Consider the following 26,767-nt stretch of genomic DNA (forward strand, 5'->3'; position numbering starts at 1 on the left):
CACCAAATTCATAGCCCCAGTACTCTGTAGGCCCACAACTATTCATTGCATACATGTCTTGTCCGTCGTTCCACTTTCCACTAACATTCGCAGCAGTCCACACAGGGTCTTGGTGGCTTCACTCTGCATGATTTCAGCGTGGACTCCAGCAGAGAGACAAAGAGTTTGCAATAAATTAACAGTACTGGTAAGCATCATTGCAGTGGGATGAATGTTCCTTTCAATTTGTTCAGCTTCTGGAAAAAAGTATCAAAATAAGAACCTATACTTCCAAATAGAAGTGGAAAATGTCCCTGCGTGTAATTTAAGGGATTTTAATAACCCAGTCTTTTAAGGAATTTCATATCACAATTTTTACTGTGGAAAGGAAAATAGCTCTTTATAAGAAAAGATGGAATTAGAATGCACTAAACATCCTAATCACCTCTGTCCCCACTTTCCTCAAAGAAAATAAGCCTTCTAAACTACAGTTTACTTTTTTAAAACAATCTCTGCACATAGCTCAGAAGCACTAAAACAATCTCAAGGATTTACTCTTTTAGAAAGACAACTTTCCAAATGTCAAGAGCTGCTTGCTGACAAGCTAACTATGCCTTGGATGAAGATGGAAGTGCCTGTGCCATGAAGGGGAACCAGAGGCTCATGTGTCCAAGGCACTGACTTTCTGACAAGGAGGCATGTTAACAGCAGAGCCACAGTTCTTGCCCTGACTTCCCTGAGTGAAAACAAAACCAGCCCTGACCATCTATGTGCGACTCCAGGTTTCACATATGGTACTCCCAACAGCCCCAAAAAGCAGACATCATCTGTTCACATCTGAGGGGGCCTGGACCCTCACAAGTGACATGGATGGAACACAACCTTTTCCACTCTCCATACCACCCATTCTCTACTGAGCTCAGCCTCTCAGGTTTCCTCGCCTGACCATACAAACCACTTCCAAAGCCTGACCATGCAGCGCATACAGCCATCACCTGAGCCCCAAGAATCAGCCCTGGCCTCCTAGACAGTCTCACCGAGACCAGCTGTGGGAAGCTTCACTCATACATCCCAATGTCTGTTGGACACATCTAAAAATGTCATGAAGTCCTCCTCCCACAACCTTGGATCTCCTTAGATAGGATTTAACTTTCTGGGTTCACTCCAAATTCTCACCTCTGGTTTCTTTAAGGCAATACAGTAGTGACTAATCCACATTTTTCCTAGTCCACCAGGCACTGGCTCACTACCTCACACACAGGCTCAGAGCCAACCAAGAAGGTCCACCAGAGGTAAAGACAGAGCAAGTCCTGCACTGCCAAACCCTACTGCACTGTCCCCAAAGGGAGCAAGAGAGTCAAATCCAGCTAGGTTGCCAGTTACCAGAGCCATGCTTTTAATTCCTGCATAAGAATCACCTGGAGCTTATTTACACTGAACCTTCAGGGGCAAGTCCAAAACGACAGACCACAGTCCACAGCTGAGTCCTGACACTGTTCTCATTCCCAGATGAAAAGGATGGCCAGCTGCCATTAGCACACAGCTTGCCAGGTTGCCCCAGACTAAACAGCCCCAAGGCACCGACCAGAGTCATCCTCTGTGTCCGAGTCCTCTGCTGAGGGCTGTGTGGAGGCTGGCAGCTCTGCCAACTTGAGGTCATACTTCCCCTCCTTCCCCATCCTGTAGGAGTTGGTGCTGCCCGTGTCCCACTGGACCCTGATCCATCCGTCCTCTCCCAGTTCACCAATCACACGGCCAAGACCAGGAGGAGGTCCATCCTGAGGAAGCCAAAACAAAGATTAGTTAAGAGGGTGTATGCCTGTTCTGTCACACAGATGAAGCCTGTAAGGACTGCTATGTTACTCTGCACAGACTTTGTGCCCACAGACTGCTCCAAACCCACCTGCGACCTCAGCTCACACATCATTACCTTAAATCAAACATCAGGAAATAACTTGCTTATGCTCCTTTACCAAAGAGTTAAGTGGGAAAAGCATCATCTCAAGCAGCATCTTCCCTAAACCAATGTAGAGATGAGGCTTTCCCCAGTCTAGTCTTGGTGCCCTGTTCCTTGGCTCCTTTAATCTCCCACAGGGCTTCAAAAGACCTGAAACCTGAAACAAGCACCTGCATCTCCTCATTTCCTCTTATTCCTCTTATTCTTCAGTTTTCCCATAGAACCTAAAGTGGAAACTCCGTCTCTCATTTCTATGAGTGAAAGCTGTTTTTGGATCCTGCTTTCTATTCCAGGACACTATGAGTGAAAGCTGTTTTCAGGATGCTGCTACCTGTTCCAGGACACTTCTGAGATGATTCTGATGAGGCCCATGCTTAAAAATGAGGTTGAGAAAACCTAGAGATGACAAGAATACTACCACACTGCAGGAAGGTGAGCACTGTCCTTCGCTAGTGACTACAGTAATGACACAGATACCAGCCCCCACGATCTCTACCTCGTGAGCCCTGACAGAAGCTTGGGAGTGATGTGCTACAAGGAGAAACAGAAATGGCCACTGCCCAACTGGCATACCTAAAACTGCAAGGCTGGGGCACTTAATGGGCACATGGCCATCAACTCCTAGAGGCAGCACCTGGGTTTTCCTGCCTCACAGCATTCAGAACATTATTACTAAGATGCGGTTTGCTCTCTCCTGTTTACTCTTGCTCCTGCTCTGGCCTGCCCCTCAAATTGAGCCCATGCCAAAGAGTTTTCTGAAAACAGCTGTCACCCTTTGAAGACCTGATCCTACTTGAGAAGTCCCTACACCCACTGTTTCTACTTGTTTTGACTCCATTCACCTGCCCAGGAACTAACTACATCACCAACTACATCATCTGTCAATTGCATAGGCCCTAAGTTAAGGTAGTTATTTATTCCAATTTCCACCCACTAATAACATGCAAGTAAGGATGGTAACTAATGTGCGGCTAATGTGTTTCAAAATCAAATCTAAGTACCTGATCACCCCATTTCCAATCAACACCTCTCATGACCCTGGTTCCAATCTTCATCATGGCAGCCAGTTCTGGCCCTGAAACTGGAAGCTGCACCGGAGCCGTTTCCTTCCTTGTCTCTTCCAAAACTGTAGCAGAAGCTCCTCGGGCAGAAGCATTCATATCCTCTTCAACATTATCACAACTAGGACCTATCAGAGCATCAAACACAGCAGCTGAACTAATAAGTAGTTACAACTTCCTAATCTTAATACACTTTTTCAAACTTAGTAAGTACTGATGAAGATAATTTTGAAGATTCTATAGTGTATACTGTATTATTTTTTCAATACAATAAATACCATGAGATTTATTGATGAAAATTTAAAATGGCAAATGGAGAACCAAGTATAGAAATATGTATCAGAAGATATAAAAGATATAAAACAAGCAACAGAGACATTTACTCTACTTCTAGGAATTATGCCCCTCTCCAAAAAAAAGCAAAATGATTAAGTTAGAAAAACACTCATCACATATTCTTATTAGAATAGAAAAACAAAAGATAACCAAATAAATGTCTAACAATGAGAAACTAACCAACTTTAATTATGGTACCATGCAGAAAAGAGATAAGAACAGCAGGCCTGATACTGCTGTCCTTACGAAGGGCTACTTGCAAGGCAGCCCTCAGCTGGTGTCTGGGAACCTGGATTTCAGGAGGGCTCCCACCCTTCCCTAACTGGTAAGAGGCCTCTCTGTGCCTGAACTGTTTGCACAATGTGGTCTCTGCTGAAACCTGCTTCTTTCTGGAGGTCTAGAACTTGTATATGTGCCAGGCCCCAGTGCAAACTCTCTGAACTTTCCAGGTAGACAACATTTCACACATGTAGTCACAACTCTTTGCTGAGAGAATTAAGTTCATCCTGTGTGACTCCACTGGGAGAGAACTCATGTCAGTTTCTCCCAGACATTTCCCATGTGCCCTTCCCTTCAGTGATTTTGCTTTCTCGTCTTTCACTGTAGTGAAAGCCCTCAGTGTGACTATATACCAAGTCTGGTGAGGACTCCTCACAAATTACTGAATCTGGGAGTGGTCTTAGGGACCCTGGCACAGGAATGGCAGCAGTGGGATTCTCTAGAACAACCCTTACTTGCTGAAATATTGCAAAAGGACTGTTTGGTAAAAGGAAGAATGAAGGGGTGGAGCACGATGAATATTTAGTCCCCAATTGCTGCGAAATCATCCATAGTATAAAACAGAAGTTGAGCTATCAGCTACAAGAAGTAAAATTTAGGGTGCCTGGGTGGCTCAGTTCATTAAGTGACTGCCTTCGGCTCAGATCATGATCCTGGAGTCCCGGGACGAAGTCCCGCATCGGGCTCCCTGCTCAATGGGGAGTCTGCTTCACCCTCTGACCGCCTCCCCTCTCATGCTCTTTCTCACTCTCTCTCTCTAAAATAAATAAAAACTTTATAAAAAAAAAGTAAAATTTAGAAACGGATTTTAAAATAGTAAAATTTAACCCTATGAGTCAGCATGCTGGATCCCTTTGGCTGCTTTTGGCCTTGCTGGCTAATGTGAGGGGGAAAAAAGCACAGCCCTAGTAACTCCTTCAGTCTTTGTTTGCTCTTCCAAGGGGGAGGAAAAGGTGCCCAAACATTCCCAAAGGTAGACCTGGGTGGGTCAAAAATGTACAAAGTTCATGATCCTCTCTCCTCCAAAACGGAGAAAAAAAAGGTTATTCAATTCCCAGGGCTGGCGCAAAGCTTTAGATAAAGTAAAGCTTTTCCCCAGTTTTACTGGGGCAAAAAATATTCTTTTCTTCAGCCCAACCCAGTAGTGCCTCAGTGAGGCCCTAAGAAGGGCAGGGGTTGCATTCCAGCTAGGATCTCCCCTGGCAGCTATAATGTTAACCCTGCAAATGCCAAATTTACTGCAAAGGGTTTGAATACATTTGCAATAAGAAAAAAGGGGATCTTTTTTTCAAGTGGCTTTGTATTTTGTGGCTCTTGTAGCTGGATGCATACATAAAATTAATATAAAATATTATATGCTTATGATTTCTTATATGAAAGAAAAATAACCCTGATCAAGGAAAGCGGTAAATACAGATATGTATTCATGGGACAAGATTCCATTGCTTTCTGCAGCCAGTAGGCAGGTTCAAATTTAAACTCTAAACAAAAGCCCCCATAATTAATGATTTGTGCTATGACTTTTACCTACTGGATTCTCTGGGAAAAAGAGGGAGATGACATAAAAAGAGAGGCAATTTCTAGATGGAAACACATTTTTGAGGTTTGTTTTTTTTTAAAGCATTTTTTAATCGTTAATGAGGTCTTAAGAAATCAGATGTCTGACTCACAGAGGCTGACTGTTTTCTAGCCTGATGCATATTTTTGAATGCGTCATGTGGACACAAAGATTGACAAGATCAAAGAGCTTAGGAAAGCCTTGCTTTTTTGCTTGGACTTGAACACTAGCCTTGCAGTATCTCAAGATTTCAGGCAAAGAACATCATAAACCAATCAGATCTAACAGACATATATACATAGAACCCAAAAAGAGGAGCATACACAATCTTCTCAAGGGTACATGAAACATTCTCCAGGATAGATCACATGCTAGACCATAAAACAAGTCTCAATAAATTGAAATAGAGTATAATCATACAAATTATGTTCTCTGACAACAGAATGAAACTAGAAATTAATAACAGAAGGAAAACTAGAAATTTCACAAGTATATGGAAATTAAATTACATACACTTAATCACCCAAAGGGGGAAAAAAAAATCACAAGAGAAATTTTTAAATACTTTGAGACAAATGAAAACAAAAGCACAACATACCAAAACTTATGGGATGCAAAAAACGCAGTGCTAAGGTGGAAATTTCTATCTATAAATGCATACATTAAAAAAAGAAGAAAAATCTCAAATCAGTAACTTAACTTTATACCTGGAGAAACTAGAAAAATAAGACTACAATAAACCCAAAGTTAGCAGGAAGAAAGAAATAATAAAGACTAGAGCAGAGATAGAGAATTAAAAACAACAACAACAGAATCAACAAAACCAAAAGTTGGTTTCTTGGAAAATATCAACAAAATTGACAAACTTTAAGTAGATTAACTAAGAAAAAAAGAGATGATGCCAATAACTAAAACCAGAAATGAAACTGGGGACACTACTACTGATTCTACAGAGATAAAAAGAACTATAACAAAGTACTATGAACAACTATACACTAACATATTAGCTAACCTAGATGAAATGGATAAATTCTTAGAAACACAAATTATCTGAACTGACTCAAGAAGAAACAGAAAATGCGCATAGACCTATAAGAAGTAAAGATATTGAATCAATAATCAAACCTCCCAACAAAGAAAAATCCAGAACCAAATGGCTTAACTGGTGAATTCTACCAAACATTTAAAGAAAAATTAATACCAATTCTCTAACTCTTCCAAAAATAGAATAGAAGCCAACACTTTCTCACTCTATGAGGCCAGCATTACCCTGATTAACAATAAAACTATAAAATACTGCTCAAAGAAATGAAAGAAGACCTAAATAAATATAAAGCCATCACACATTCATGGAAAGAAAGACTTAATATCTGTTAAGATAGCAATACTCCCCAACACAATCTACAGAGTCAATACAACCTCTAGGAAATCCCAACAGCTATTTTTTGCAGACATGGAAAATCCAGCCCTGAAATTCATATAGAAATCCTAAGGACCCAAAATAGCCAAAATAATCTTGAGGAAAAAAACAAAGTTGGAAAACTCACTTTTTGATTTTAAAACTTACCACAAAGCTAGTGTTCACAACAATGTGGTACTGGCATAATGACAGACCAACAAAATAGAAAGTCTAGAAATAAATCAAAAAATTTATAGTCAAATGATTTTTGACAAAGGGCCAAGACCTTGGGAAAAGAAGAGTCTTTTCAACAAATGGTACTAGGACAACTGGATAACCAAAAGAAAAGAAATAAAAGGAGTCCTTACCTCACACCATATTAAAAATTGCCTAGAAATGGACTAAAGACTACAAGAACTAAGACTATAAACTTAAAAAAAGAAAACGCAGTGAGCAATCCTTGTGACCTGGGTTTGGCAATGATTTCTTGAACATGACATCAAAAGCACAAGCAACAAAAGAAAAATAGATAAATTGGACTTCACCAAAATTTAAATCTTCTGTGCGTCAAAGTAAAACACAACCCACAGAATGGGAGGAAATATCTTCAAATCAGGTAATTGAAAATGGTCTAGTATCCAGAATATGTAAAGGACTCCTACAACTCAACAACACGAAGACAAATAACCTAATTTAAAAATGGGCAAAGGTTTTGAAGAAATTTCTCTGAAAGATATACAGATGGCCAACAAGCACGTGTCAAGATGTTCAATGTCCTTACATTAGCAAAATGTACATTAAACCACAATGAGAAACCACTTCACACCAACTGGGATGACCACAATCTACCCCCCCTCCACCCCCGCCCACCATCCCCGAAAAGGAAAATAACTGGTATTGGTGAGGAGGAGAGAAACTGGAACCCTTTTCCATTGCTGGGGGAAATGGAAAATGTTGCAGTGCTATGGAAAAGATTGATGGTCCTTAGCATGCTAAACATAGGATTACCATATGACTGTGCACTTCCACTCCTAGATATATAACTAAAGAATTAGAAACAGGTGTTCAAACAAAAACTTGTACACAAATGTTCCTAGCAGCACTACTCACAATGGCCAAAAGATAGAAACAAGCCAAATGTCCAACTATGGGCGAAAGGTTAAATAAAATGTAGTATATGCATACAATATAATGTTTTTTAGCCATAAAAAGGAATGAAGTACTGATACATGCTAAGTGAAATAAGCCAGATACAAAAGGCTAAAAATTGTATTTCATTTATATGAAATATCCAGAACAGGAAAATCCAGAGATAAAAAGCAGATTTGTTGTTGCCAAAAGCTGGGTGAGTGGGAAATCAGGAATCAACCACTAAATGGGTATGGCTTTCCATTTGGAGTGACAAAAAAGTTAGGGAACTAGATAGTAGTAATGTTTGTACAACATTATGGATGTGCTTAATGCTACTGAATGATAAAGTTGTTAAAAAGGTAAATTTTATGTTATTTGTATTTTACAATTAAAAAAAAGTTCACAAAGAGAGAGAAAGAAGACATGAAGGCAAAATCCTGACATTTTCATGAATGACTTAAGGCAGTGCCAACCTACCAATAAGCCGAAGTGCTGTCTGTGTGAGGGCGAGTGTGCCGGAGTTCAGCAGGAGGTTCAGGTTGTTTGCACCATGCTGCAGGGTGAGCATACTGAGCATGACCAGGAGAAAGCGAGCTTGTGGGGTCGTCCCCAGGCTTGGTCCTGAAGGATTCTCATTGGTAATGGTTTGTAGGGGGACAGGCTGGATACCTAAAAAGCATTGGCACCCACATAAATTTCTTGTGTGTAGATATAAAAACATACATGATGCAAAAAGCAGTAGCAATTTTTAAAAATTTCTCTTTTTCAGGGGGTTTCCAAAGTGTATGGACATCAGGCAGCTGTGCATTACTTCGCAATAATCCTACCACTATCAATCCACATATAGCCATTTCCAATTGTCTGCAAAACTTATCACACTGCTCCTCTAAATGTCCCTGATGGCTTACTCATTTCATTTCAAATACAGCAGTCATATTTCACTTCTCTTCCACAAGACCAATCCTAGCATTTCTCTGCAGGTACTCAAACTATCCAAGAAATTAAGTATTAATATAGGATATATAATTTAGGGCATATGGTATCAATGATACACATGAAAATGTTAAAATGTAAAAGCTTAATATCACAATACTACAAAATTGTGTCTTCTGCTGAATTTTGAAAGTTTTGTTTAAAATTTGAGAAAGCTTAAAGCTTAAAGCAGCTTAAAATATTATTCTAATGTACCCCTGAAACGAATATACTATATATTATATATACTATATATTAACTAAATTGAACTTAAATAAAAATTTTTTTTAAAGATTATTCTAATGTACAAAGTTATTAAAGTCTTCTCAAAGAGCAAAAATCAGCATTTGCAAGTTTCTACAACATATAATTAAGAGCCAAACTATAAAATAATGCTAATGTGATCACTGACATTACTTCAACAGCGATCTTAATACAGCCTTTTAAACATTTTTTTTTAACTCACCAAGCTCTTTAAATTTGGCATTTGCATCCATCAAAACATTTCGAATATTCTGAACAGCCCAAGCATACAGCTTGCCAAAAGTTACTTCCAGTAGCATCCGATTAAAAGGTGGGATCAAATCAACATCCTTTAAACAATCTGTAAGAGGTTCCCTTTTAAACAAAGTTGAAGAATATTACTTAGAATACTGCCAGACTTTCAACCTCAATAGAATAATGCTTTGTTGCCACAGTTTCCCTAATTAAGAAACAAATGTTATGAAGTTTTACCCTTTATCAATCCCCTCAGGAATAAGTCTTTGCCATCCACAGAACATAGCATACTGTACAGATGGAAGTAAGAAATTTTTGGTTGCCAGTTTTAAAATTGTATCTATCCCTTCCAGACGAACCTCTGCTCTCTCCAACTGCAAAATATGAATGCATACAGTTAAGTGTTGTGTATATTATCCTATGCAGAGAAGAACGTTCTTAGCAAATTTTACCTGTTTTAATAGGCACTTTCTCATTTTTTCCACATCCACTGGCTCTTCCTTAAGGGCAAATTCAGCAATTGTGCTGAGGAGTGCAGACTGTGGATAAAGACCCTGAACATTCTGCTTCAACCATTTGTATTTGTGAACACCTGTAACCGTACTCAACAGTGGCTGCCATTTATCCTGACAAAGGAAAACCATTTTCACCATTAGTTTACCTTATTGATATTAATATGCACTCTAAAACACTTATTCAAATAAAATATAAATAAATGCAAATATGTTGAAATTGGTACAATACTTTAAGTTTAGTGAATAATTTATGGCAAAAATAGCTATGCCATAAATAGGCTTATAAATGAATTTATAATCTCTTATACTTATGTACCTTGGAACAGACAAACATGGCATACAAAGTTAAATTATCATCCACATTAATAGCCTAAGACACCAGGACAGTTTCTGGAGCAAAGTATACATATATTCAATGAATGAATGGGAAATGAATAATGATACAATGTACCACTAAACATAAAAGGGAACACTTTTCCAGCTAACAATCTGACCAGGACACCATAAATCAAGTGCGTTAAGTGTGACTTGGAATGTCACCCATACTTTCAGTAGCCCACTACACTCTCTATCCTATAATCAAGGACAAAGTGACAATACTATGGGTTCCTTTGCTATGTGCTTTGTTTCTATTCAGCCAGCCTCAAAATCACAGAAAATACTTCACCTTAGGTGATTTAATTGTAATGGGTCTTTTGTCCACATTTATAGGACTGTGAGGCAAAATGCATGCTTCTTCTAAATCACTCTCTTCATTTCCAATTTTTTCTTCATCATCAGTAGATTCTGGCTTCTTAGGAACTATGATTAAAATTATCATTCATTATAAAAATCATTTACTTAAACATAATTTTAAATTAAGATATATTAAATATGCATGACGGCAAAGGACCTGAATATTTTATTCAAATATGTAAGTATCACTGTCAACTGAAATGCTTAAGCTACAAAAAGTAAAAACCATCATGATTATTTTCACATGATATTCAGTAATAACACTCTGCCACTTCACATCATGACAGAAAGGCAGTGAGAGTGCTATGATGCAGCAGATCCTACAGAAAGGGAAGCCCAGGAGTCAGCAAACATTTTCTTAAAGGGCCAGATGGTGACTATTTTAGTCTTTGCCGGCTATTCAGTCTATTGCAAATACTCAATTCTGTTGTTGCAGAATGAAAAGCAGCTAACTTTATTTATGGTTGCTTGAATTTAAACTTCATATAATTTCCGTGTGTCCAACATATTATTCTTTTGATTTTTTAAAAAACAGTCTTAAAATGCAAAACTGGTCTTAGCAGTAGACAGCAGACAGCGGCAGAAGACAGCAAGCAGCAGGCTGCATTTGTCCCCAGACCACAGCTTGCCCACTCTGGACCAGTTCAATTAATCTGTCACCATTGTGCAAGTGAATTAACTGGATGCCTTTTACTATGTTAGTCTCTTTAATTAGGGAAATTTCTATTGAATTTGCAATGTGATATGCACTGTTGCTTCCATATTTTTGCTCCCTTTCAAGATTTTTAGTCTATTTCTTCTCAGCATATAATATAATAAGCAACATAATTAATAACACCTGGGCAGTAAAACACTAACACAGCAGGTCTGGGTTGCCCAAACCCTGCAAATTCCCAAGAAAAACTGTTCCTGCAGCACTTGGCCAACGCCTGTGAACTGAGCTCTGAGTCCTTGGCATGTTCTGCCTGAGAAGAGTGTTTCTGTATGCCTGAGGTCTGGGGCCATGTTTCCCAGTTTGACCAGATAATTTATGCCCACAATGGGACTTATGGTTCTCACCTGTTTCCACTGTGGAGGCTGGAGTCTTGAGTAACTGAGAGCAACCATGCAGGTGAGCATCCCTGGCTGACAGCCCTTCACACATGTTGTCTCTCACTGCTAAGAGGACTAAGCATGGCTCTGTGCAGCTCCACTGGAAGCTTTGGATTTCCCTCAATGCACCTTTCCTTTTACTAATTCTAACTTGTATCCTTTCATAATAATAAACTATAACTCTGAGTATAACAGCTCTTCTGAGTCCTATGGAGCCATACCAGTGAATCATCAGGTGCTCTTGGTGACCTTAACACAGCACCAGTAATATTAATCATTTGTAAGTTGCTTAATTTTCTTTAAAAAAAAAAAAAAAGCTTCAAACTTCACACAACTAAATATTTAAACCCCAAACAAGAAACTTTAAGAGGTGACAATGTGGGCTCAGATTCTGTGGAGGTGATGGCTGGGTGGTGAGGACATCATTCTCCCTCAAGCTGAGATGGCGGTCTCCCAAGCCTTTGCCTCTGCTGTGAGGATCTCAGAAGCATTCCTACCATGATTTCCTGACCTAGAACATCTCTAGGATTTAGGCAAATTGTTGTTGCTTAAGAGTTTGCTCAAGAACAATCAATTCAGGAGAGCTTCTAACACAACTTAATCTTTCCTTACATCATTGCTCATAATGTCCATCCAAAATTCAGTAATTAAAAAAAAAATCAGTAATTAATATTGTTTAATAAGCTGATTTGTGAATAAATCAGTATAATTCATAAGAATATAATCAGAAATTTCTGTAAACATGTTTATAATCACAATTAACCAAATTCCAAAGTCTTTTATGTACTTATACTCAAATTCTGGTTATTTAATGCAAAAAGTCTTTTCCGTAATATCCCAGCAACTGTTTAGCTGCTTCCTAAAAATATTAGTAACTCTTCTAGCTACTTTTTAACAATTCCTCATGTATCAGAATACTCAGTATTTCCAAAGAAAAACATTTCTTTACAAGAATGGCAAGATTAACTGCAAAATTAAATGTTTCCATACATCTCATTTACCAGGACAAGTGATAAAAAAAAATACTTCCTTTTCCCCATCAATTTAATAAAGAGTATAGTGTTTACCTTTTTCAGTATCCACTTACTAGTTACCAAATCGTAACACCCTCAATCTCAAAGTTGCATCATTATCTGATGTCTTGGAAAAATAAGGAGGATCTGTATATTTAATCGTAAGTGAACAGCTTCACTCAAATCACAGACTCAATTATATGGGGGCAAAGCACACACTTTGACAGCACTTTTCTACCTTTTACGTTCTTACCTCTCTTTTTCCTTCGTTCTCGAATTATCTTCTGAACTATCCTCCTCCAACGGGGCAAAGAACTTAACAGTTTAAACTTGGACATTATAGAGAGATCATTACAAACTGCAGGTCTTAGTTCATTAAAGAGGAATCTCAAACGTTCGATGACTGGAGCACAGACTTCCTTGTAAGAACGACCCTGTTCTTGATGTGTCTACAAAGTTAAATATGAAAAGACAATTAACAAATATTTTACCAACTGTCTGCAAAGCACATAAGAAAAAGAATAAAAATGTACTTACCTTAATGAGTGAACATTTTGCCTGGTAGACAACTCTACAAACATCCACTACTGATTTAGGCAATGTTCTGTGCTTTACTTGCTCAATACCAAGTGTTCCTGCATGAACTAAAGATAATGCCACGTGACCTGTAAAAGACATTTTAAAAAGAGGGCAGGGTAAGAATGAATGCATATTGCATGTCAGTCAAAAAATATAATAGTATAGCTAAAATATCAAGTTTCCTACCTAAATCTTCATGCTTTAAAAGGCAACATAACAGTAAGCGGCCAACCTCTTCCACAGGATGTTCAGGAGGAAATGTGATTGGTGTGGTCAAGTGGCACTGCCTACAGTACCTTTCTATTTGACACAGAAAGTCCTGTAACAGAAACAGCTGGAGGTAAATTCAGAGCCACATGAAATGCCACCATGAATTCCAAACTACATGCCACATTTCTTTTTTTTTTTTTTTAAGATTTTTTATTTATTTATTTGAGAGAGAAAGCACATGAGAGGGGGGAGGGTCAGAGGGAGAAGCAGACTCCCTGCCGAGCAGGGAGCCTGATGCGGGACTCAATCCAGGGACTCCAGGATCATGACCTGAGCCGAAGGCAGTCGCTTAACCAACTGAGCCACCCAGGCACCCTACATGCCACATTTCTAATGCACTTGCAATCACCAATGCTTCTAAAACATCACTGGCATATTGCACCGAACCAGTCTCTTACCTCAAAACCAGCCCCACAAATAATATGTAAATAAAGTCTGTACTAAGCCAATCAAAGAACATGAAGGTGTTCACACATCAAAGTCCTAAGGTAAACCAAAGGACACTAAGTGTGGGAAGGCCTCACTCACCTTCACATTGTGATCCTGGATGTTATTATCAGCAATAGCTTGCAGGAATGCCTGGGAATGGTCGCCCAGGGCCCGTCTGTGGGAGCAGAGTCGGGACTTGCTGGCAGGAGTGCCCCCAGGAGAGCTACAATGGTCCTCATCTTTCTCCTCATTGTAGCTATAGTGGATCTGGCTGGTCTGCAGGCCTCCAGAGAAGATGGATGACTGAAGCCACTCTAGAAAGTGCATATGCAAATATTAGGAAGAAACTTGAGTGCACTGAATATTTTTTCAGAAATAAATATTGAAATAAAAGATAAAGAACCGAAGAGCTAATTTACAAGGAGAAATTTAGCATCATTCATATTAAAGAGTCACATCTAACATATTTACAGAGGCTGGCTTATAATTCCTACATCTACAGGAAAACAGGTAACACTTCTGGTTCTTTTTTTTTTTTTTTAAAGATTTTTATTTATTTATTTGACAGAGAGAGACAGCGAGAGAGGGAACACAAGCAGGGGGAGTGGGAGAGGGAGAAGCAGGCTTCCTGCTGAGCAGGGAGCCCGATGAGGGGCTCCATCCCAGGACCCTGGGGTCATGACCTGAGCTGAAGGCAGTCGCTTAACTGCCTTAATCACCCAGGCGCCCCTACACTTCTGGTTCTTTCCTACATCTTAAGCATGGTGTCAGAACGCAAGATAATAGTTTCAGTCCAACATTTACTTAGGTACCTGGTCAAGCATAGAGCTGACAGATTCCACAGATACTGTGTGAAGACTGGGGTTTTGCATTCTAACAGGGAGAGCATCATCTGGGCAACATTTACACAAGTAAAAGTAAATTCAACTTGAATTGGGATAACTGTATGCTACAAAGTACTACAGTGGGTATAGCAGCAAGACCTCCACTATTTGAAGATTCAGTAAAGGATTTGCTGTGGAAGTGACAGTTGAACTGAGATCTAGATAAAGACAAAAATACTGAACATCCAGGTAGGAAAACAGCACATGAGAAGGGATCTACAAAGAAAAATTCCCTAGAGCATTAATCCAGTAATAAAAATGAGTGACTACTAGACATATAACATGGGATCTTAGTAAGAGACAGATCCTTGGGAGACTGGATATCCAGTGGACTATAAAGGAGACCCATGTGAGGCATGGCCAGACCCTCGAGAACATGCAATTCCTCAGTGCAAATGTAAATGCTCATTCTAACTGCTATGATAACTAGAGTAAAGGTGCACCAAAAAAATGAAGAGTCAGTTTGTACATTGCTACAAATTTTTTTCAATGACTTGTGTTACCAGAATAGTCCTCTGAAATCCAAGCAATCAAATCTGGGATGTACTCAACATTCTTTTACTGGAAATTTAGATGTTAGAGCATTCAGGAGCATTCTCTAAAGTGTCACATTAATTCTAGAACACAAATCTGATCATGACCTTCCCTGGTTCTCTACATTTAGAACTCTCTCTAATCTCTCAAAGATACTGCTCTAAAGGTGGCTTTTGATGCCCTAGAGTAGATTAGGCCCCCTCCACTAGGGCCCATAGCACCTTCTGCTCTCCTCTGCTCTGACTCTTCTAATTTCCCACCCTCCTTGCTGATTTAGAAGAAGCCTATCTTCCCCACTCCCCTTTGAGGGAGAGGATGAGTCCAACCCCCATCCTCTCCCACTTAGAGACTCTGTAGACAGCAAAATGTCCAGCATGCAGACCAACGGCTTGCTCCAGAAGGCTGGGCTGAGCAGGTACCATGGCCATCCTTGCCCACCAGCCTTCTCCCCTGACAGTGCACATACATGAGCAACTGGAAACCCTACTTTTTTCAAGAATGCCCCTCACACACATGTGTTTCACACACCCAGCCTCCCCATCAGAACCACTTATAAATGTCTCCATTTTATCCTCTATCACCCTGCATACTGATCTATTATAACATCTGGCTCATCATCACAAAAAGCACCTAAAGGCAGAGATGTGGCTAATTCCACACCTAATGCATCGAGCACCCAGCAAGGTAACTCATAAGTACTTACTCAATAGATCCTTGCTGGATGGTTGGTAGACAGATGGACAGAGAAATATACAAATACACAAACAGAACTTTAATCCATCTTATACGGAGAAATTTTATAACTTTCGGTGATTAAAAAGGTTGAAATCCCAAAATGTATTTGAGTCTACACTTGATCTTAGCCAAAAGGCCGAGAAGCGATCCAAAATGTATTTGAGTCTAGTAAAAACACAATCCTCAAACAAAATGCTATTCCCAACAGAAACCCAATCCATGTCACATAGAGACGACAGCCAGGTTGAACCCATCTGTCACAGGAGGCAAAAGTAAGAGCACGCACAGGATTGATCTTCCTATGCACCTGTTAGCTTCCTCTGCTGCCATGGGTCATGAGAGCAAGTAAAAGCCACTACATCTATTTCTATTTAATTGGCTTAATCTCTTAGTCTCACTATCCTTATTTTTACTCACCAACAACTGCATTGATTCTTCTCCCATTCTAAATGGCACTTATGTCTCAGCTAAAATAACTTGCTAGGGGCGCAATCAGTCATTAAGCACCTGCCTTCAGCTCGGGTCATGATTCAGGGGTCCTGGGATCGAGCCCCGCACTGGGCCCCCTGCTCTGTGGGAAACCTGCTTCTGCTTCTCCCTTTCCCACTCCCCCTGCTTGTGTTCCCTCTCTCACCGTCTCTCTCTCTGTCAAATAAATAAATAAAATCTTTAAGATAAAATCAAATAAAATAAAGTAAAATAAAATAAAATAAAATAAAAACTTGCTAATCTGTTAGCAGAAAGCAAAACTTTTCTTACTGGCACATTCAATCTCAACCGGAGACAGCGGTGTGCTCATAGCTAAATAGGAAGCATGTAATCCGAGAAGCAGGCCCAGATTCCTCTCTGTATCTATCAGAGGCGAAGAGAGACTTCCCAGATCTGGTATGGTAACAACTTCTTGGTCAGGCTTGGAAAGATAAATTTCATCATCAGTCTGAGAAAATAGGGTTAATTAAAAACATAAAACCAAAAAGAGCAACAGCTTATATCCCTAAACACAACAAAGTTCCATCACGAAGAGAAGCAGGTGCTCTGGACACCCTCTTTCTACATCCTATTATAGTGAGCTCATGCTGCTACCAAAATAACCATGCACACCCTACAAAGCAGACAGTAAACACACAGGTCTACTGGTGGTAAAACCAAAGCTCAATAAACAAGTCAGGTAGAGAATTCCTTACAAAATCAAATAGAAGTTTCCAGAGTGACTGTATAACAATACTTCAGAAAATATACTGAATTGTTACATGCATAAATAACCCCAAAAAAGACAAAAATACGACAAGGATTGCTGTGAGGAGTGAACTGTGACCACTTAAGTGGAAAGTAGATTATGCTAACAAAAAGGAAACCCAATTAGAAAAGAGCTCAAATGAAAATAAACTTTGCCAGTCATATTAGATGATAATTTACAAGCAAAGTCAATCTTCCCCCTTCATGAATGCTTTAAGTACTACCCATATGGCACTTCATAAATTTTATTACTTCTGGATCCATACCTGGAAAACCAATCCCAATATATAAATTCCAAAGCTCATGCATATGTAGGACATATTTCTATTCTAAAGTATTATGCTACTAGATAGTTCTTCCTAAAAAATGTATCTCAAGCCATTTCAAATTTCTACATAAGCTTACAATGAAAATATAAAGACATTTTCATTGGAAATGTGTCCACATTTCTTACAAATAACAATTTTTGAAATAATTTTTCAAGATCAGTCCTTCATAAATCTTAACATGAATAACTAAATTCATTTATAAAAAAATCTCTAAAGGATCTTCACATGTGTCACTTAATGACATCCACCCCTACCAAAAAGCCCAGCTATCAGTACTTCAGGGCAAGAACCACCTATCACAAATATACAGAGAGGGTTTCCCCTGATGTCCACCATGATGCCTACTGCACACAGCCTCACCTCCAGATACTGGCCAACACAGAAGGCATGCATCGATTCCCGAGTGTCTTCAAACTGCAAAGCAGCTTCCAAAGCTACCACTGGGTCTTCCCCTGCAAACTGAGCTAAAACAAAAAAGAAAAAAGCAACATTACTTCAGTGCAATTTGCCTAGACACCTATAGTAGAAATGTCAAGTAGGAAATAGATCAGGCGTGAGGGTTACCAAAGTATAATGATCTTTCACCCTCTCCCAGAGCTGCCTGGGCCAACTTAGACTTGAAACAAGTTCCACCAACAAGTGCTGAAACAAACACACACACAAAATGCATAATGATGAGAAATTCTTCAAATGTGCTTGAACACTGATAGGACAGACATCAAAGTTACCAGCAGATTAAAATGTGTGAGGGCTGGAACAATACTCAACTAATCACTTAAAAGCCAAATGCTCTGCTCAAAATGGCACATGCCACAACTTTTAACCATGAAGTAGAAAGTGAGGCCTTACCAAGAATACTATTTCCTGTTAATGACTGTGTCTGGAAGTCCTTTATATCATACACTTTCCCATCAATCACCGTCCAGAAGCCTCCATCTTTATTGTGGTTCTCCAAATCAGCTTTGCGTATCTGTGTCACCTCCTCATTATTTCTACAGTTCTGACCTGTAAAAAATGACTCTGTATATACAGAAACCAAAATCAATGAATCAATAGATCAATAGATGAAACAACTACAACAAATCGTGCAAAAGAACTACAAAGGGAAATAGATAAATCCATAATCATAATGGGAGATTAACATACCTCTCGCTATAACTAATATCACAAACAAAAATTCAATAAAGATATGGAATGAGTTATAAAACAAAAACAAAAAAAATCACCTGAGTAGCATGAATAGCAAATCTGATCAGGCAATAAAGCAAATCTTAAAAATTTTAAAGAAATAAAGCTACAGAGCATATACACTGACTATAATGCAGTTAAATTACATATAGGTAACAAAAACAAAATAAAAATTCTCTACATATTTGAAAACTATGAAATATAAGTCATCTAAAATTCCCAGAAAAAAATAACTATGGAAAAAAAATACAATGAAAATACTATAGTCAAAATTTACATAGTTAAATATATGTTTGAGGGCATTTATACTTTTAAATATATACAGTAGGAAAAAGGAAAAGCTAAAAAGTTAGTAAATATCAAATCAATAAAATTTTATGAGTTCATAATGATATGAAGGAAAGGAAAGGAAAGGAATGGAAAGGCAAAAGGCAAAAAAAGCAAAAGGCAAGGCAAGGAAAGAGAAAAGATGAAGGGAGGGAAGGAGGCAGGAAGGAGGGAGGACATCTCATTGGTCACCTTTAGAAGTACTAAGACACCAACTCAATATTTGAAAAATGATAAATGGAAGTGATTGAGGAGGGGAATCAAGCTAGGATCATGTCCTAGCTGTGCAAATTGTACCTCATGCTAACCAAACAGCTGAGGGCAAGGTTACTAGAGGATATTATAGAGGACAGACTGTATATGAACTCCCTGGTCCATGTGAACAGAACTGAAGGTGGGGTCACCCTGAATCACAGGCCTCAGAAGCAATGAAACAAGAAGCACACAGCATGACCTCAGACACACTCTAACCAAAACTGAATCCAAATCTGCATCCAAATCTCATTAACCCTATATATATATATATAACCAGCTGGAGAGAGCAATCAACCAAATTCAGAAAATGTGAAATTCTCCAGAACAAATGCCCTGCTTTCTTGACAAATAAATAGTATGACCAAAGAGGAGAGAAGGGCCTAAAGATATACTATTAAAGGAAAAAGAGACTGGAAGCGTATCATCCAACTGTAACATGCAAAACATGTTTATGTTTTATGTTTCTAAAACGTTATGTTTTATGTTTCTAAAACATGTTTTATGATTCTAAAAAAAAAAACAAAAACAAAAACAAAAAAACACCAATAAAAAGGCATTTTTAGATAATCCAAGAAAATTTAACATGGACTACATGTTACATTAAGGAATCATTGTTAATTTTGGACAGAAAAATGACATTATGGTTTCATTACCAAAAAAGTTCTGATCATTAACAGGTAATATCTGTCAAAATGTTTTAAAGAGATAGGCTTTAAAATGAATCATTCATTCATTCATTCAATCAGTAAGATAAGTGTAGGAGAGGCTGGTAATGTGAATATTTGTAAATCCAAGTTCATTATCCTATTCTCCCTACTTTTATCTGTGTTTTCATAATAAACACTACAAAAACATCACTATGCTAATAAACATTTCTCTAAAAGTTAGAAAAATATCAGATTAAACCCTAAAAAAGAAGAAATAATAAAGACTAGTGTGGCTCCAGCATAAAGACAGACATTTAGATCAATGGAATAGAATACAGAGCTCAGGGGAGCCTGGGTGGCTCAGCCGGTTAAGCGTCTGCCTTCGGCTCAGGTCATGATCCCAGGGTCCTGGGATCGAGCCCCGCATCGGGCTCCCTGCTCAGCGGGGAGCGTGCTTCTCCCTCTCCCTCTGCCTGTCTCTCTGCCTACTTGTTCTCTCTCTCTCTCTCTCTGTCAGATAAATAAATAAAAATCTTAAAAAAAAAAAAAAGAATACAGAGCTCAGACATAAATCCTCACATATATGGTCAAATGATTTCAGACAAGAGTGCCACAACCATTCAATGGGGAAAGGAGGACAATCTTTTTCACAAATGGTGCTAGGAAAACTGAATACCCAACTGCAAACAAATCAAGTTGGACCCTTACCTTACACTATACACAAAAATTAACTCAAAATAGATCAAAGAGTTAAATAAAGAGCTAAAACTATAAAATATCGAACGCTTAGAAAAAAAAAACAGGAGAAAACTTTCAGTACATAGGATTTGGCAATGATGTCTTGGACAAAACACCGAAAGCATAGGCAACAAAAGAAAAAATAGGTAAATTGGACTTCATCACAGGACACTATCGACAAAATGAAAAGGCAATCCACACATAGGAGAAAATAGGTGCAAATCATATATATCCAAAATATACAACAAACTATAACAAACTCCTACGACTCAACAATAACAACAACAAAACCTGATTCAAAAATAGGAAAAACACTCGAATAGACATTTCTCCAAAGATATACAAATATAAAAAAAATACAATCACTAACCATTAAGGAAAATCACAACAAAACTACAGTGTAACACCACTTCATCACATTAGGATGGCTATTACCAACAAAACCAAAAAAAGTATTGGCAAGGACGTGAAAAATTAGAACCCTTCCTTGTACCTTGCTCATGGGAATGTAAAATGGAACAGCCACTACGGAAAACATTATGGTGGGGTTCCTCAAAAAGTTAAAGATAGAATTACCATATGACTCGGCAATTCCACTTTTGGCTACATACCCAAAAGAAGTGAAAGCAGGGATTCAGACAGACATTGGCACACCCATGTTCATAGCAGCATTAGTCACAGCAGCCAAAAGGTGGAAACAACCCAAGTGTCCATCAACAAATGACTGGATAAACCATTTCATTTGAAATATTATGAAATATTATTCAGCTTTAAGAAGGAAGGAAATTCTAACATATGCTACAACATGGATGAACCTTGAAGACATGCTGAGTAAAATAAACCCATTACCAAAGAACAAATACTGTATGACTGCACTTATATGACTTACCTAGAGTAATCAAATTCATAGAAACAGAAAGCTGAATGGTGGTTGTCAAGGGCTGAGGGGGAGTGGAGAATGGGAGTTAGTGTTTAATGGGTACAGAGTTTCAGTTGAGGGAAGATGAAAACATTTTGAAGCTGGATGGTGGTGATGGTTGCACAATAATGTGAATGTACCTCATGCCTTAGAACTGAAAACTTAAAAATGGTTAAAATGATAAATTTTATGTTATGTATATTCTCCCATAGGTAAAAAAAAAAAAAAAAAAGTTGGGTTTCCACTCTACCTTACAACCCCCAAATCAAAAGAAATTTTTCACAAAGAACACTACAGTTCAAGATGATTATCTGGCAAATTCCACCAATCTTATACATACATTTCTCAAAAAAGAAGAGCGAAGAACATTCTCTAACTCTAAGAGAATAACACAACCTGCCTTATCAAAACTTTGAATGTTATATTTTTGTACTATTGAATCCATCAGACAGTTTCTCCCAACTAGCTAACATTCTTAATTGACAGATCAAAACAGAAATTAAAAGAGGTTGCGTGGGAAGCTGCCATGTTCATAAACAACAGCTTCTTTGTTAGTGGAGGGGCGGTGATTATCAGCAACCTACAGGGCATTAAAAGAAAATTACAATTCACAAACACAGATGCAAACTGTTGGGGGGAAAAAAAAAACAAGGCCAGCAATGTATATTAATATGAACAATAAATATAACCTAGGTAATTTTATTCCAAAAATGGAAGGCTGATTTAACTTTTGAAAATCAGTAATTCACACATTAATAGAAAAAAGAGGAAAAATTATATGATCAGTGAGATGCAAAAAACCATTTGATGAAATCTAATATCCACTCACAATTAAAACCTCTATGCAAAGCAGAATAAAAGAGAACATCCTTAATATTTAAAGGTTTCTACAAAGAAAACCCTTAAGAAACTTCATACTGGGCGCCTGGGTGGCTCAGTCGTTAAGCGTCTGCCTTTGGCTCAAGTCATGATCCCAGGGTTCTGGGATCGAGTCCCACATCGGGCTCCCTGCTCGGCAGGAAGCCTGCTTCTCCCTCTCCCACTGCCCCTGCTTGTGTTCCTGCTCTCGCTATCTCTCTCTCTGTCAAATAAATAAATAAAATCTTAAAAAAAAACAAAAAAAACTTCATACTTCATATGTGAAATTTGGAAAGCTTTTCTTCTGCTACTAAGAACAAGACAAGACTGCCCACAATCACCATTTCCATTCAACAATGCACTTGAGGGTGCTACCAAGTGCAGAAGTCACAGGGGGAGGCTGCAGGATCAGAAACAGACACAGGCAGAGACAGTCAACTTATTTAGACAGAAGCTGTACTCCCAAAGAGTGACCAAGGACAGTCTTTTCACCCAAAAGTGCTGGTACGATGACCCTATGGACAAATCGCCTACGAAAAAAATGACATCTGACTTCTTGGAACAGAGATGAACAGTGAGAACTCTCAGACTTAATAGAGATGAAAATCAACACAATCACTATGGAAACCTATGGCATTCCATACTAAAGCATACCCTACAAACCACCAAGAAACAGACCTAAGAATGTTTAAACAACTAAATTGTTAAGGGGTACATGCCTGTCTGATAAAATGATCAAGAGAAGCAGAGGAGCAGCAACCACACAAGACCAGAGAGGGGAATCTTTCCGGAGACAAGAGGCAGTGTTTAGGATGGTCCTGCCAACATTCCATTTCTTCATCTGGATGGTTGATAAATGATTTTCTCTATGACCAATCACAGAGCTATTTTCTGTACTTCTGAGTATGTGTTATATTTCACAATTTAAAAAAAAAGGTTTTTAAATGAGTTTGAACTGCTAATCAGATTAAATGCCCTCAACCATACTGAAAACAGAGACAAAAGTAACATTTAAATTCACAAAAGTAGAAGAATGGTGCTAAAAATATTAGTGATATAAAAAATTAAAAACTATGCTCGATATCCTAATGTTATTTTCTTCAGCACAGTTGTTACTTCTTATTTGAAGCTCCTATGGTACAAGATGACAGTTTACAATGGGAGAAGAAAAAGCCCACCTTGCTTGAGCTTTCCTATAAAATAAAAGTTGAACCCCAACTTCAATTTAATTCTATGAGTCCAGGAAGTCAGAAACCTATATAACATGGTAATGTAGACTTAGATTCAAAAATGTCAAAGCTAGATACTTTGAGAAGACAGGTTCCACTCCAATTTGGTAAGCACTATAGACCGTACCTATAGGGAAGTGCTCAGCTGACTATGGGAATTCCATAACTCAGTAATGTCAGATAGAAATAGGTTTAGAAAGTCATCCCATTTTGATGTCTGCCTCCAAAGCTGGACCATATTTAATTATTTCAACAGTAACTTCTGGAGACACCAGAAAGAAAGGGAATCTTTCTTACATATAATTTAAATCTCTTCTGATTTGGATTATCTTCATTTTCTACTTATACTACCATCAGTGAAAATGGCAAATAATTGGTCTCTCTTTGTGAAGTATTCTTTCAAATAAAAAGGCAAGAATAGGCTAGATTAAGATAAAACTTTCCTGAATGGAAGTTCTATAAGTTAAGATGCCATACCCATGATGCCAGGCCAGGCTAACTCTTCATGGTCATCCCTTTCCTTTCCCGGTGCCAGGTGGTTGAACCGATCCAGATGTTCTAACAATCCACCCAGCAGAGGGACAGCTCCAGCCTCCTGCATGAGACCAGCATTTTTACTGAGCAGAAGCACTATAGAAACTACTAGTTCTGGAAGAAGAACACCTACATTTTAAAAGAAAGGAAAAAAAGCATTAAGATTGAAATAAAAGCGTATATCCTATTAAGCCACTTTGTAAGCTCATTCTATGTTTAAATTCTGATAAATCACAAAATAAAGAATGCTTGTCTTAGCATATTTCTACAGGATTATTTTTATCTTTCATCTTGAAAGAACAGATAAAGGTATCAAACAAAACCCTCTGAGTTACAAGAATGCTTTTCAAAAACACTGTATTTCAATAGAAGTATTAACTAGAGTCTTTTATTCAGAAAACTGTTTCCAGAAAACTAAGTTTACTATCAGAAAAAAAGCACTCAATAATAATGCTCTACTGTCACAGAATTAACTTGAAAACATATTAAGCAACAAAGGAATTTTATTAAGGTCCTGAAAGGAGCAACTAATTTTTATGCTGCTGAAATAAAACTAGACAATTACTAATAACCTCATTATTGAAATGGTAATAATGGTGGTATGACTCTAAATCACCAATTACATTTATAATGACACAACTCCTGCACCAGGTTGCTTAACAACAGAATTGTCAGCAAGTGAAAAAACAAAAAGAGAAAGGCCAACAGGACTAGAAAATGTATGGGGCAAAGGCCTGCAGGTTTATCAGGAAAGGATAAATTTTAAGCCTCATCAATCTCCAAATATAAATACATGTCTGAAGGTAGGATATAAAAAAGGTACCAGTGAAGTCCCCTTCCACAATGCAGGCCACCTCTGCAAAGTGCCGCCAGCTGGTGGAAGCAATGCTGGCTGCCACAGGCAGTATGTCGCCAATGTGTGTGCACAAAAGGGCTGTGTACTTCTTCAGTAAGGAACCGACACCCATAAGCTCAGGACCTCGAAGAAAGATATAAAAATGTTCATTTTTACCATTAAAATTTACTTTGTAAATAAACTGCATTGATTCACTATTCCACCCTCATCTATACATCTTTTACCTATAGTAATTATGTCAAACAGAAGCTATTAACCCTTAATCCCTGGCTCTTTTTATATCCCATAGTCTGAGAAAACAGTGAATTTAGTTGTCAATTTTTATACACTGTATGACATAATACCCAGAAACTTTGGGTGTATAAATACTAAAGTCATAATTTATAGAGTTTTAAAATCTTATATCCAATACACACAAATGCTACCAAATTTCAAGTCTTAACACTTGTAAATTACTCCTAATGAACAAAGTTAGGCATTTTTCAATCTCATAAAATCTTTAACTTTTCTTCCTACATGGTTCTTAATGACTTTTCAGTTCTTGGGACTTTATGTCTTTGAGATGGGCACCTCTTTCAGACTCTAAGTTCACCTATTTCATCCTGAAATTTTCTATCATCCACAAATGCCTAACTCTTTCAGGAACTAAGATATTTTAGAATATACTATCTATAAAAATATTAACAAAAGCAGCAGACCTTTCCATCCTCGACAGAGAAAGCCAACTTATGGAGAGCCACCCACTACCTTTGAAGCTTATGGAAAGTACTCTACTCTATGTCATGCACAGAGCTGAACGCTTACATATCATCCTATTTTAATCCTCAAAGGCACCCTGAGATGTTATTCCAGTTCCATAGATGAGCAACCTATAGCCCCCAGGAAACTCAGTCCCATGTCCAGCAGCTAATAAACCAGTGCTGTAACTTCCTCCAATGATGATTCATTCCACACATTACACCTACCTAGCTTTCCAGTGTGACATACAAATACTATGTCACTACTTGGTTCCCACACTATGTCAGTATCTAATACTCCATTAGAGATACGTACAGTAAGTTTGATAAATCTTCTATAAAACTAACCTGAACATAAAGAATACTATTTTTGATGCCCAAATAACTTAAATATTAAGACAATGAAAAAAAATACTGGTAAGTCTAATATTCATCAAAAAAAAAGTGGATACAAAATGAAGTCCCTCCAAATTGGTATAAGATTTAATAGTAAAAAAACTACACATCTGGGAATGTAGAATAGGCATGTCAAAAAGCCTAAATTAGAAAGCCAAATATACACAAGGCATTTAAATTTTAATCAACTTACTAGAAATATCTGAGGTCTGACCAATACTTTCTCCTGGATAAAGTTTACTGATAAGTAGGCGCTGAAAGCGCAGCAACAAATCCAATGAAGCAGTTCTTTCACGACTATGTTGCTCAAAGTCTAGACATGATGAGATCCGACGGGCAACATCTTTCAATCTGGCTACTGTCTGAGAAGCAATGTTTCTATGCAGGGGAAAGAGGATTGCAAAATTAAAGAAGTTATGTCTGTTTAAAAAAAGGTATTAAGAAATCATGACATAAACTAAAATCAGAAATATAGATCATACACCCAGGTGATCTGCAGCTGGCTTCCTTCCCCAAATATGTGTCACGTGTGTCTGCAATAAATACAACCTCAGTCAAAACA

At 38.1% G+C, this 26,767-nt stretch overlaps 1 protein-coding gene across 8 annotated transcripts in view; it reads right to left on the reverse strand.

Annotated features, from left to right (window-relative positions):
* The window catches only part of HERC2 (HECT and RLD domain containing E3 ubiquitin protein ligase 2), a 259,145-nt gene that overhangs the window by 122,148 nt on the left and 110,230 nt on the right, over positions 1-26,767 (reverse strand). For 6 of the 8 annotated variants that reach the window (XR_010404924.1, XR_010404925.1, XM_064570042.1 and 3 more), the window contains 18 exons: positions 26,399-26,583; positions 25,040-25,195; positions 24,160-24,345; positions 18,371-18,541; positions 17,882-17,985; positions 16,716-16,866; positions 13,903-14,117; positions 13,291-13,423; positions 13,063-13,190; positions 12,779-12,974; positions 10,353-10,486; positions 9,623-9,796; positions 9,408-9,544; positions 9,139-9,290; positions 8,178-8,369; positions 2,938-3,125; positions 1,565-1,757; positions 54-236 (listed from right to left, as the gene is read on the reverse strand). Coding sequence is in view for 6 of the 8 variants with exons in the window: in XM_064570042.1 (XP_064426112.1) it covers positions 54-236; positions 1,565-1,757; positions 2,938-3,125; positions 8,178-8,369; positions 9,139-9,290; positions 9,408-9,544; positions 9,623-9,796; positions 10,353-10,486; positions 12,779-12,974; positions 13,063-13,190; positions 13,291-13,423; positions 13,903-14,117; positions 16,716-16,866; positions 17,882-17,985; positions 18,371-18,541; positions 24,160-24,345; positions 25,040-25,195; positions 26,399-26,583 (2,978 nt within the window). In the remaining 2 variants the exon portion in view is untranslated. The remainder of the gene's footprint in view (positions 1-53; positions 237-1,564; positions 1,758-2,937; positions 3,126-8,177; positions 8,370-9,138; positions 9,291-9,407; positions 9,545-9,622; positions 9,797-10,352; positions 10,487-12,778; positions 12,975-13,062; positions 13,191-13,290; positions 13,424-13,902; positions 14,118-16,715; positions 16,867-17,881; positions 17,986-18,370; positions 18,542-24,159; positions 24,346-25,039; positions 25,196-26,398; positions 26,584-26,767) is intronic. The other 2 variants (XM_064570045.1, XM_064570044.1) reach the window with 2 other exon arrangements.

Source organism: Mirounga angustirostris, unplaced genomic scaffold (genome assembly GCF_029215605.1).
Source record: "Mirounga angustirostris isolate CCGP_5_RB_7025 unplaced genomic scaffold, mMirAng1.0.hap1 SCAF_9, whole genome shotgun sequence".
NCBI lineage: Eukaryota > Metazoa > Chordata > Mammalia > Carnivora > Phocidae > Mirounga > Mirounga angustirostris.